General features: G+C 44.3%; 1 protein-coding gene across 2 annotated transcripts in view; it reads right to left on the bottom strand.

The window, feature by feature from the left end:
- The window catches only part of LOC122893846 (protein FAM169B-like), an 85973-nt gene that overhangs the window by 31812 nt on the left and 40929 nt on the right, over positions 1–13232 (bottom strand). Inside the window, exons 1-2 of one of the 2 annotated variants that reach the window (XM_044231130.1) lie at positions 12393–12463; positions 6133–6218 (exon numbers count right to left, since the gene is read on the bottom strand). In XM_044231130.1, the coding sequence (XP_044087065.1) occupies positions 6133–6218; positions 12393–12429 (123 nt within the window). In that variant the 5' untranslated portion in view covers positions 12430–12463. Of the gene's footprint in view, positions 1–6132; positions 6219–12392; positions 12464–13232 lie in introns of those variants that run through there. The other variant, XM_044231129.1, reaches the window with a different exon arrangement.

Genomic DNA, 13232 nt, shown 5'->3' with positions numbered 1-13232 from the left:
CCTTTCACACCCATCAGCCTCCAGGAGTGAGGGGCAGGCCCAGAGGGGCCTCCCTGTTCCCCAAGGCTACCTATGTGTAATGAACATAAATAGACAGAAAAAAGTCCATTGCAGGTCAACAAAACAGGAAGTAACCTCCAGGGGGGTCAGGCAAGACAGATCCCCTGGATGTGTCTAGAAATAAAACCAATCCACCTTTTTTTTTTTTAAGATTTTATTTATTTATTTGAGAGACACAGATCACAAGTAGGCAGAGAGGCAGGCAGAGAGAGAGGGGGAAGCAGGCTCCCTGCTGACCAGAGAGCCCCATGAGGGGCTCAATCCTGGACCCTGGGATCATGACCTGAGCCAAAGGCAGAGGCTTAACGCACTGAGCCACCCAGGCGCCCCCACCACTTTTAATAACAGCCCCAGAATTCTGGCCTTCAGAAGGTGGGCAAGGAATTGGGGGAAATTAAAAAAAAAAAAGAAAAGAACTAGGTGGATCAATGGCTACATCAGAAACGTGATTTTTCGATGGTTTATCACACATTAGATTTGGAGCACATGCTACAGTCCCAATCCCAGAGAACTACCAAGAATCAAGGCCATCAAATGAAACCACTTCTTGCCCACCACAATGTCATGGCAGATGAAGAAAATATGTGGTCAAGGCCAGGCCCACACAGAGTTTTAGCATTAACAAGTCGAAATGAGGAGTGCCTGGGTGGCTCAGTGGGTTAAAGCTTCTGCCTTCGGCTCCAGTCATGATCCCAGGGTCCTGGGATTGAGCCCCTCATTGGGCTTTCTGCTCAGCAGAGAGTCTGCTTCCTCCTCTGTCTCTCTCTGCCTGCCTCTCTGCCTACTTGTGATCTTTATCTGTCAAATAAATAAATAAATAATCTTAAAAAAAAAAAAAAAGAAAAGAAAAGAAAAGTCAAAATGACTTCATGGTCCTGTTTGTTAAGATTTTCTGCATTTGGGGGCACCTGGATGGATCAGTGGGTTAAAGCCTCTGCCTTCGACTCAGGTCATGATCTCAGGGTCCTGGGATCAAGCCCCTGCATTGGGCTCTCTGCTCAGCAGGGAGCCTACTTCCCTTCCTCTCTCTCTGCCTACCTCTCTGCCTACTTGTGATCTCTGTCTGCCAAACAAATAAATAAAATCTTCTAAAAAATTTTTTTCTGCATTTGGAGAGCCCCCGGGTGGCAAATACATAGCAAAAACGGAGATCTCCAGCTTCTGCACCCACAGCAGACATAACTAATCAATCCCACTCTATGTGGCTCAGCTTGGATAAGGTCAGAGTCCTTCTACCTGCACTCCTCTGGACAACCACAAGCCAGCACTAAATGTGATTCTTGACATGAACCCAATCAGCTATTTTTTTTTTTAAAGATTTTATTTATTTATTTGACAGAGAGAAATCACAAGTAGATGGAGAGGCAGGCAGAGAGAGAGAGAGAGAGAGAGGGAAGCAGGCTCCCTGCCGAGCAGAGAGCCCGATGCGGGACTCGATCCCAGGACCCTGAGATCATGACCTGAGCCGAAGGCAGCGGCTTAACCCACTGAGCCACCCAGGCGCCCCCCAATCAGCTATTGATCAAGGGACAGCATCATTTTATTAGATTTTACTCTGGCAAGACATATGTGACAGAACAAGATTTTACTCTGACAAGATTATGTGACAGCCTACGTGTGGGGGTGTTTGTCCCTCATCCTATACAGCACCATGGGATCAGCAATGCCATTGAATGGGCCATGAATCCCACCCAGAAGCTAGCATTCAAGTCTCCCACCCGCTGGGGAGGTCCTGATTTATAGGTAAGGAAACAGAAACCCAAGGAGGGTAAGTGATCACATTTATTGATTTCCCTGTCTCATTCCAAAGAGGACTTAGGACCCCTGGACAAGGGCTCTGTCCGAGGCATCAGGCTCAAAACAACAGACCAGGGCCTTCCAGGACCCAGGCTGGTCCCAACCCCTGGTTGCCACACAGCATCTTCATCCATTACAACTAAGGCTTTGGAAAAGGGAACATTAATATAAATATCTACACTTCATTTTATATTGAGTACTTATTCCTTACATTTTTATCATCATCGTCGTCATCATTTGTGACCGTGACTTCTCAGCCTAGCTTTGCTGGGAGATCTTTAGCAATGCCCAACTTTCTGAGCCTCCGTTTCTCCCACTGATCAAGGGAGAAGATTGTCTGAGGCACCCTTAAAACACTTGTTTTGGGGAAGGATGGGTAAAAAAAAAAATACATTTGTTTTCAAATGCTCTGATAACAAAAAATAAGGCAGCTTGCTGTCCCCCCTTACAAATAGCATGAAGTGCCAATAAATCTATTAATTGGTCCAGAATATAAAATAGTTCACCTTCCCCTGGAGCCAAATCTTAAATGAGGAAAGCTTTGTGAAAACCACACCAGCTCAGCTCTGAGAAGCTGCAGCAATTTTGTATCTCAGACAGGAGCAGCCAAACCCAGTTCAGACTTTGAAGAATCACTAGCTGGTCACAAAACCTGAGTGGGGTGATGTGTGAGGTTATATTTTTCAACTTACAAAACCAAAAAGTTCAGAGGAAAGCCAGAAGAGAAAAGCAGATTGCATCTGGCAGAAGGGAAATATCCAATCAAAAACTGGCAGGAGAAAAAGGAGAAAAGAAAATGCACTGAATTTATCCAATTTCATTATGGGGGGCAGGGGGAGAAATGTGTGTGAATCTGACTTAGAAACATTTCTGGAAACACAAAGCCGAGATCCAGTTCTAATCCCTCAATTAGGACCACTAATTATGTTAACAGAAAGAACATTAAGCATTTTTTTTTTGGTAATTTATGAAGAATAGTTGGCTAAGAAACATAATATAATTAAAAGGAAAAAAAATAAGTCAAGACCCCAAAATCTTGGGGGATGGTTGGGGTACATCCATCTTTACAACACGGTTCATTAAGAGCAGGTAACATCCAAGTTTCTTTCTGTTCACAACATAGGCCACGTTTTTCAGAAAATGTGGGGTTTCCCGCATCTAAACACAGAGGAATTGAAACAAGGAACAAGTGAATACTCTTGTTCTGAAAAAAAATAAAATAAATAAAATAAAATATTAAAGAATTATTTAAAGAGCACGTTAGACTTGTCCTGGCATTCAAAACACCCAACCAGTAAATATCTCTGGCCCACCTGTAGGAAGGGTTCGGAACAGCAAGACAAATAGGCCAGGCCACCCCACTGGGTACCTCACACTCACTGGCTGAACCTCAAGCCATAGTTAAATCTGCTGGCGTCGGGGTGGGGAGGGGGAAACTTTTCAAAACAGTATCTACCGAGTCAATTAAAACCAGACCTGAAAATATCCTGCTGTTTGCAACAATACGGATGTAACTAGAGGGCATTATACAAAGTGAAGTAAGTCAGACAAAGACAAATCCTGCGTGATCTCACGTGCACATGAAATCTTAACAAAGCCCAACTCATCGCAACAGAGAACAGAATGGTGGTTACCAGGGGCTGTGGGTAGGAGAAAAGAGATGTCGGTCAAAAGGTACAAACTTCCAATTATAAGATGAATAAGTTCTGGGAATCTAATATACAGCAGGGTAATTATAGCTAATAATACCGTATTATATTAAAGTTGCTAAGACAGTAGATCTTAAACGTTCTCATCACACACACAAAAAAATGGTAATTATGTAATACAAAGCTGGTATCAGCCAACACCACGGTGTCCATCATTTTGGCGATATGTAAGTACACCAGATCAACACCTCCTGTGCCTCAAACTCACACAATGTTTATGTCAGATATATCTTGGTAAAGCTGGGGAGGGGGAACAGGCATGCAAAAGACAACCCACAGACGGGAAAACAATATTTGCCAATCAAAAAAGGCAATGTGTGAAATAAGGACTCGCATCCAGAATATATTAAAAATGTTTGTAACTCAATGGTCAGACGTCAAGTAACCCAATTAAAAAGTGGGCCAAGGATTTTAATAGATATTTTCCCAAAGGGGATGTATGAATGGCCAATAAGGACATGAAAAAATGCGTCACAGCTTTGGCCGTCAGAGCAATGTGGCTTAAGACCACAGTGAGATACCACTTCCCACCCAGTCGGATGGAGAGCATACAAAAGCAGACAATAAACAAGTGCCAGGATGGACATGGAGAGATGGAAGCCATCAGAGGTTACCAATGGGACTATTCGTGGTACACCTGCCGTGGAAAATAGTTGTGGTTCCTCAACAAGTTATATAGAGAATTATCACGTGACCAGCAACTCTGCTCCTGGGTATATACCCAAGAGAATTGAAAATACATGTGCTCCCAAAAACTTGTACACAAATGTTCATGGTGCCGTTATTCGTAATGGCCAAAAGGTAGAAACAACACGTGTCCATCAACAGATATACAGATAAACACACATGCTCAAGCCATGCAGTGGGAGATGATCCAGCCATAGAAAGGAATGCGGCTCTAACACACACTACAGTGTGGGTGAATGTCAAAGACATTATGATCAGTGAGAAAAGCTAGACACAAAAGGCTACATATTATATGATTCTAGGGCTGGAAATGGCCAGGAGAAACAAATTCACAGAGGCAGACTCCTTGCCAGGGGCTGGGGAAAGAGAGAAATGAGGGGTGACTGCTGATGGGTAAGGGGTTTCTTTTGGGGACGATGAAAACATTCTAGAATTCAAGAGTGGTGACTGGGGCACAACTCTGTGCAAATACTGAAAATCATTGAACTGTACACTTCGAAAGGGTGAAATTTATAGTACATGAATTGTATCTCAATAAAGTTGTTGTTTGAAGGAAAATAAAAGTGAATTTGGTTGTTGTTGTTTTTTTTTTATTCATTTAACCGAGAGGAAAAAACTGTATTATCAAATCCTTCTCTAAACCAGACCCAAAAGAATACTGGTCATTCATTCAATATTTGTAGGTCCCAATGAGGGAGGTCAAGTGGAATTCCAGACCACGACAGACAGATCCACCATTTTAAGACTGCCCAGAAGCACCTATGGAATTAAGATAAATATGTCAATCAAATGAAAATGGGCAGACATGAGGCAAATAGTCTAAATTCTACACTAGTTACTACCTTTCTCATCAAATCTACAGTGGAGCAGACACCACAGGGACTCTGAGGAGCTGCTGTGGCACCTGCCCTCACCCCTACCATCCTAGGTTTTGGCTTTACAACTGCTCCATAAAGCCACAGCCCATCCAAGACCTTCAGGCCTGACATCACAGAGACTGGAGTTTGTGTCCAACCCAATCACTCACTAGCTGTGTGGTTCAGCCTCAATTTCTTCATCTGCAAAACAGTACCTTGAGGATTCTAAAATTAGATAATCCCTGTAAAGAGTCTGAGGACATAGGCGAGTACCTAACACAATGTCTGACTCAGAGTGAGTACCAAAAAAATAATACTTGGACACAATAAGCAAAAATTTTCCTACACACTAAAGAGACGAAGGGGATTTAAGTTTTAAAATGAAGACACAAGAGGCCACTCAGGAAGGTAAGAGAGATCTGCCAATAGCCAGATGTCTCCAGCATACAGCCTTTTATTACTATTTTCCTTACTGGCAGGGCATTCTAGATTGAATCGCATCCCCTGGAAAGATGTTCCAAGACCTAATATCCAGTACTTGGGGATGTGACTTATTTAGAAATAGTCTCTACAGACGATGAAGTGATGATGAGATCATTGGGGGGGGGGTCCTAAACCAAAATGACTGGTGTTTATATAGAAAGGGGGGATCTGGACAGAGGGAGACCCACACTGAGGGAAGATGATGTGAAGACACGGGGAGAAGGCCATCTCCAGGCCAAGGAACTCCTGAGGCCACCAGCAGCCAGGACAGAGGCCTGGAACAGAGTCTCCCTCGTGGCCCTCAGAAGGAACCCTGATTTCAGGCTTATAGACTCAGAGGCTGGGAGACAACACCTTTCTGTTGTTTCAGCGCCGCTGCCCTCCCGCCCCGCGCCCCACTCCATCTGTGAAACGTTGTTTCTTGCATCCCTGGAAGATGAGTCCACAGAGGCCAAGTGCTTTCGATCCTTAACATGATACTCAACACACTGACTTTAAAACCTGTTTCGCAATATCTGTTCCGGGCTACACCACCTCACCTTCATGAGACCTTCTCGGGCAGGATCAGAGGTTCGTAGGACGTCTTCGGTGGGCCACCAGGACTCCTTTATGTAAACAGCCACCACTAGAGAGAAAACCAAGAGAAAATGAGGAGCGCATAGCCAGCCGGCCATAACCACCACGGGGGCGGGTTCAACGGAGCGCAGCCGCTGTCAAGGTGCAAAGGACAAGTACGTGTGGGCAAAGAAGGTGATGTTTCTAGAGCTTAGTTCTCCGAGAGCACTGACCAGGACCAAGTGGCCACTCTCACCCAAAGAGGACTTCACTGAGGTCTTCACAGATGGCCTGCTGCCACCTCCAAAACTACAAGTGCGTCTCCGGATGAGACTGGGCAAAAAGTGTGACACACCAACACGGAAAAATTCGATGGAAAAGAGGGATGCCTGGGGGGCTCAGTCATTAAGCGTGAGTCTGTCTTTGGCTTGGGTCATGGTCCCAGGGTCCTGGGATTAAGCCCCCCATCATGCTCCTTGCTCAGTGGGAAGCTTGCTTCTCCCTCTCCCCCTACCTCCACTTGTGTTCCTGCCCTCGCTGTCTCTCTCTCTATCAAATAAACAAAATCTTTTTAAAAAATTGATGGAAAAGAATCACATTTTCTTTTCAAAGTCCAGTTACATGCCACAACTCAGAACTCCCCATGCAGTCAAATCCAACATTATCAAAGGGCATTGAGCCCAGAATCTTCTAATTTTTTTTAAGATTTTATTTATTTGATTGAGAGAACGCATGAGCAGTGGGAGGGGCAGAGGGAGAGAGAGAAGCAGACTCCCTTGCTGAGCAGGGAGCCTGACACGGGGCTCGATCCCACGACCCTGAAATCATAAGAGGAGCTGAAGGCAGACTCTTAACCAACTGAGCCACCCAGGCGCCCCATGAGCACAAAACCTTATCACTCTCCGCACTAGGCCTGGCACTGTGTCTTTTCCATGATTTTTTTTTTTCCCTTTTCACAGTGAAACTGCTGCCTGTGTTTTTCTGAGGAGGACACTGACACTCTCAGCAGCAAGTAGCTTGAAGGCAGCCAGCAAAGGGGGCCTGAGGTGGGTCCACCCCCAAGCCATGGACTGCAAGTGCAGTGCTCTCTCGCAGAGGCCAGAAATGAGTGAGGGGTTAGGAAATGGGGTGAACCATGCAGGGGTTGGGGGTGCCTTTGAATAAGGAGGCTCTCCTGCAGAAGGAAGAGAGATACCTTCTCCCCCCACTCCTGCCGCAACCCAGTCTAGACAGCCCCTGAAGCTTCTGGATTCTGCCCATTCCATGTTTGGGCATCAGTCCTGCTATGGTAGAGGTGACCTTGGAAAAACCGCAACCACACAAAGCTCCAGGCTCCTCATCACAGTTGCCCAAACTGATCACCCGAGATGGCTGACAAGTTCCGATGAAGATGGGGTATGAAACACCCGCCACAGAGCCCGGTGTGCCAAACGCGCTCGGTGACAGCTGATAAATGTCAGCTCTCCCCTCTTTGCCCCAGCCCCACCCACACTGCTGCCACCAAATAACCAGCTCCACCTGCCGCCTCGCGATGAGCTCTGTCCCCTCCTCCCCAGCCCCAGATGCCAGCAGGGTCCTGTCACCAACCACAGAAGACTGGGATAGTACCTCACCTGGTCCCCTGCCTCAGTCTCCGCCTTTGATCCATCCTTACCGAGAGGCCGCTCCAAAGGCAAACCCAGTCATAGCCTCTGCCTCTTGCCTCTCAGCTGGGCAGTCTTTCTTTCCTTGCTTAGGGATTCCATTTAAACAGCAGTTACTTTGGTGGTTTTCTTGTATGTTTGTTTTTATTTAACTAAGATCATTTTTTACAGCAGTTTTAGGTTCACTGAAAGGAAGGTACAGAGACTTTCCACATGCCCGTACGTATTGCGTCCCCCAGTGTCAGCATCTGCCGCAGAGTGGGGACACTTGCTACAAGATGAACCTACACGGACACATCAGAGTCAAAGCTCATAATCTGCATTACAGTCCACTCTTGTTCTACATTCTGTGGGTTTGAACAAATATGCAATGACACGCATCTATCATTGTGGATAGATTATCATAGGCATCATAATTTTCACTGCCCTAAAAGTCCTCTGGTCTCCATCTATTAAACCCCTGCTCTCACCCCCCACTCCACCCCTGGGAACCACTGACTTTTTTTTTTTTTTTTTTTTTGGTATCTATACTTTTGCCTTTTCCAAAATGTCATTTAATTGGAATCATACGGTCTTTTCAGATTGTCTTCTTTCACTTAGTAATACACCGTTAAGTTTCCTCCCTGTCTTTGCCTGGCTAGAGATCTCAAAATTCTTCTTAGCACTGAAAAATATTCCATTGTCTGGATGTACCACAATTTCTCTTCTGGTATCTTTTTTCCACCCGCTCTTAGAAAAATTGTCATTTTTACACCAACTTCTCAAGCCACACGTCTGAGCCTGAGCCACATGATGAAAAGATGCACCTTCCCAGTCCAATCATTTTAGCTGAAGATGTGTAGGAAAATAACATGGAACAGTAAACAAGAGTTACTTGAATACTTATATAAGGCTCAAGACTTTTCAACTAATTTTGTGGGCCAATGAGGTCAAGTTTGCTACCACTTTCTTCCCTATTTCTGTCTGCTCCTTGAGGAACTTTCGTAGAAAATTCTGTGAAGACCAGGTTACAACGACATCAGTCAGTGATTAAGCGTGAACTCTGCCCAGCCAGCCTCTCTTCCCCAAAGACATGTCAGTTTCATCACACTGGTAAATTACATCATCAACAGTAGTTCCAAAGCTGATTGAGCTGGCTGAGAGAGAAGGGCCAATTAAATGCTTGACACCTGCCTTCATTTATTCAATTAAATTCATGTTGGAAATGGCACCTACTAGAACTTACAGGAGGTTTATAAAGCCATAAGGATTATTTTCCTGCTTAACAAGGTGAATCAATAAAAGATGTTCCATTTACTAATACAGTCTATTACTATAATACAGATGTTCAATTTGCTAAGACAGTTTCAAACAGGACACGTGTTACGATTTGGCATTTGTGTGGTGCCTTGCAAGTTTCATGGTGTTCTGCAGAGCATTAATTAGTCACACAAGTTGTCACAAAAGAGATTGAACTGGTTTGGGTTTTTTTTTTTTTTTTTTTTTTTTTTTTTCAAAACGTATCTGAAGCTGGTAAGGATATATAACAGCGAAGGGGAAGTCAAATCAAATTTAACAGACCTAAAATAAATTGTCCTCCAAACCAAGTCTTAAAAGAAAAAAAAAAGAAAAGAAAACCAGAATCAGCCTTCTGGAAACCAGCAGCTTTTGATTGCAGAAGCATAATACCCAGTCAAGAGGAAACAGTAGGAGAGAACGGTAGCAGAGTCCTGGGAGAGAGGCTGTATCTAGCTCAGCGAGGACAAAGGACAGATTCTGGGGACTCTGACAAGCACTGTAGGGCCAGCCTCAGGCCACCACAGAGACCCTGAAGCCAGCTAGTTCCAAGAGTTAGAAAGTAGAAGCCACGCATCTGTGGTTAAAAAAAAAAAAAAATGCTCAATCTCCTTTAGGCTCTCTCCCATCTGGGGCCAGAGCAGAGACTGGATGCTCACAGAAGGCTGTGACAGTGGTGACAACAGTCAACAGGGCACTAAGAGTTAAAAGCCAGCCTCGCTGCGTGAATTTAATTTCCCTACCCACTGAGTGACAGGCAATGTGGATGACAGGGAAATGTCAGTGATGGAGTCTCTTCTGTGACACTCCAAGGTTTCCCAAACAAGTTAAGACAGTGAGGTTGCCTAAGGCTAAGTCCCAGCGGTCTGGCTTCTCTGAATCTCAGCATGATCAACTCTATCCAGCCACCTGTGGCCGAGTCCCTGAACGTGTGAACAGTGCTGTCTATCCCAGGGCCCCAGCAGCGGATGAGTCAGTCCCCATCCTTGCCCCTGGGGGGTGGTGAGCTGCAGAGGAAGAGAACAAACAACAATCAAGTTGCTCCAGTACAGACTGGGGACATGAAAGGTGCTGAACTCGAGATGGGAACCAATGTGTCACCAGGACCCAGAGGACAGGCAATTCTGTGGAAGGGTATTGGAAAAGCATCCCCAGGGATTTCAGACAGTTTGGGTTCTGGATCAATGGGTGAGGTTTCAACAGTCAGAGACAACATACAAGGGCAATAACAGCAGGGTAACCTGTGAGCAGAGGTACAAAGCCCTACAAGTCCAAGGCCACACTCAGGGCATCACAACAACAGGGATAGCTAGAATGAGGTCTACACAATGGAAAGATGGGGTTGCAAACTCTGATTACAAGGAGGTTTCAGAATACAAAGCTAATATACAAAAGCCAACTGCTTTCCTATATACCAGTCATGAACAAGTGGAATTTGAAATTAAAAAACACAACACTATTCACATTAACACCCCCAAAAATGAAATACTTTGGTATAAATCTAACAAAATGTGTACAAGATCTACAAGAAAAATCACAAAACACTGAAAAACAAAGTCAAAGAACAAATAAAGAGATAGCCTATGTTCATGGATATGATGACTCAATATTGTCAAGATGTCAGTTCTTTCCAGTTGGTTCTATGGATTCAATGCCATCCCAATCAAAATCCCAACAAGTTATTTTGTGGATATCAACACACTGATCCTAAAGTTTATACGGAGAGGCAAAAGACACAGGATAGCCAACATGAGATTGAAAGAGAACAAATTTGGAGGAATGACACTACCCAACTCCAAGACTTACTATAAAGCTACAATAATCAAGACAGTGTGGTTTGGTGAAAGAAGAGACAAAAAGATCAATGGAACAGAATGAAGAGCCCACAAAAATAAACTATTGGGACTTCATCAAGATCAAAAGCTTTTGCACAGCAAAGGAAACAGTTAATAAAACCAAAAGACAACAGACAGAATGGGAGAAGGTATTTGCAAAGGACATATCAGATAAAGGGCTAGTATCCAAAATCTATAAAGAACTTATCAAACTCATCATCCAAAGAATAAATAATCCAATCAAGAAATGGGCAGAGGACACAAACAGACATTTCTGCAAAGAAGACATCCAGATGACCAACAGACACATGAAAAAGTACTCCACATCACTCAGCATCAGGGAAATACAAATCAAAACCACAATGAGATACCACCTCACACCCAGTCAAGAATGGCTAAAATTAACATGTCAGGGAATGACAGATGCCAGCGAGGATACAGAGAAAGGGGAACCCTCCTGCACTGTTGGTGGGAACGCAAGCTGGTGCAAACCACTCTGGAAAACAGCATGGAGGTTCCTCAAAAAGTTGAAAATATGACCCAGCAATCACACCACTGAGCATTTACCCTAAAGATGCAAATGTAGTGATCTGAAGGGGCACGTGCACCCAAATGTTTATAGCAGTAATGTTCACAATAGCCAAACTATGGAAAGAACCTAGATGTCCATCAACAGATGAATGGATAAAGAAGATGTGGTATATATACAATGGAATACTATGCAGCCATCAAAAGAAATGAATCTTGCCATTTGCAACGTTGTGGATGGAACTAGAGGGTATTTTTTTTAAGATTTAATTTATTTATCAGAGAGAGAGAGGGAGAGAGAGCAAGCACAGGCAGACAGAATGGCAGGCAGAAGCAGAGGGAGAAGCAGGCTCTTCGCCGAGCAAGGAGCCCGATGTGGGACTCGATCCCAGGATGCTGGGATCATGACCTGAGCTGAAGGCAGCTGCTTTACCAACTGAGCCACCCAGGCATCCCAGAAAGAGGGTATTATGCTGAGCGAAATAAGTCAATCAGGGAAAGACAATTATCATATGATCTCCCTGATATGAGGAAGTTGAGAGGCAACGTCAGGGAATTGGGTGGTAGGAAAGGAAGAAATAAAACACGATGGGATCAGGAGGGAAACAAACCATAGGAGACTCGTAATCACAAAACAAACTTAGGGTTGCCACAGGGAGGTGGGTAGGGAGAGGGTGATTGGGTTATGGACATTAGGGAAGGTATGTGCTATGGTGAGTGCTGTGAAGTGTAAAACCTGGCAATTCACAGACCTGTACTCATAGGGCTAATAATACATTATATATTAATAAAAAAAAAGTAAACTGACTTTTATATAGTCAGTTTTATATAGTAAATATTGTCAACTGACTTTTGACAAAGGAGCAAAGGCAATACAATACAAAGAAAGTCTTTCCAACGTACAGTGCTGGAACAACTGGACACCCACACACATAAAAATGAAGCTAAACACAGACCTCTTACCCTTCACAAACACCACCTCAAAAAATGTAATCATCATGCATTCCGTGATCTCTAACGGACTTCACTGCCAGCAAATAAGATGACACAAAACACTTAGATGTGGCCCCATCCACCTGTGTAGGGAAAAGATTACAGACTTCAGAACCAGATGGGGCTCAAACTCCGGCTTCTTCCACTACTGATTATGTGACCTTGACCCCCTCCCCAAGCCTAAATTCCCCCACCTGTCAAGTGGAGACCAGAACATCCTCTCACCTGGTTATTATACAGGTTAGGTGAAAGAGCTCACTTCCTCAAACTGCTTTTCCTAACGTGTCTGAAGCTTGTCAGTGGTTTCCAGAAACTTCCTCCACTTGCTTCAAGTGGTGCACTGGGGTTTGGAAGAAGGATGAAAAGCCCTTTGTTATTTGTTGGCTTTTTTCAGTGAGACAATGGAAACTTGCTTCATAACATTCCCATCTCTTCCTGGGAACTCCCATTCCAAACTTTCTGTTCTGGTTTGCACAAAAATGTCTGCTTTTCTCCCCTCCAGCTTGACTACTGCGGTCCTGCCTCCTCCTTCAAGAGGATATAGGTTTCTACCCACCACATCGTCTCATGCCAGCTCCTTTTTCTATTAGGGAGTCTGAAGCTGACCACAGCATCCTTCTCCTTCCAAGGCATCCTTGGGTGGATCCTTTTCTCCATCCTTTTCTCCTTCCATCATGCTTAAGACATACACTTGAACCCACGGGGTACCTCCCAAAACTTTTAAACCTTTCATCTTGCCTACTAAGAATTCTTAAAAGAGCTATCAGAAGAGACCCTGAATTGCTAAAGAAGGAAATGTTGGAAAAGAAA

This window comes from Neovison vison, chromosome 13, assembly GCF_020171115.1.
Source record: "Neovison vison isolate M4711 chromosome 13, ASM_NN_V1, whole genome shotgun sequence".
In the NCBI taxonomy this organism is placed as follows: Eukaryota; Metazoa; Chordata; class Mammalia; order Carnivora; family Mustelidae; genus Neogale; species Neogale vison.
The sequence above is the reverse complement of the archived record's forward strand: the minus strand, read 5'-3'. Positions and strand labels throughout refer to the sequence as shown.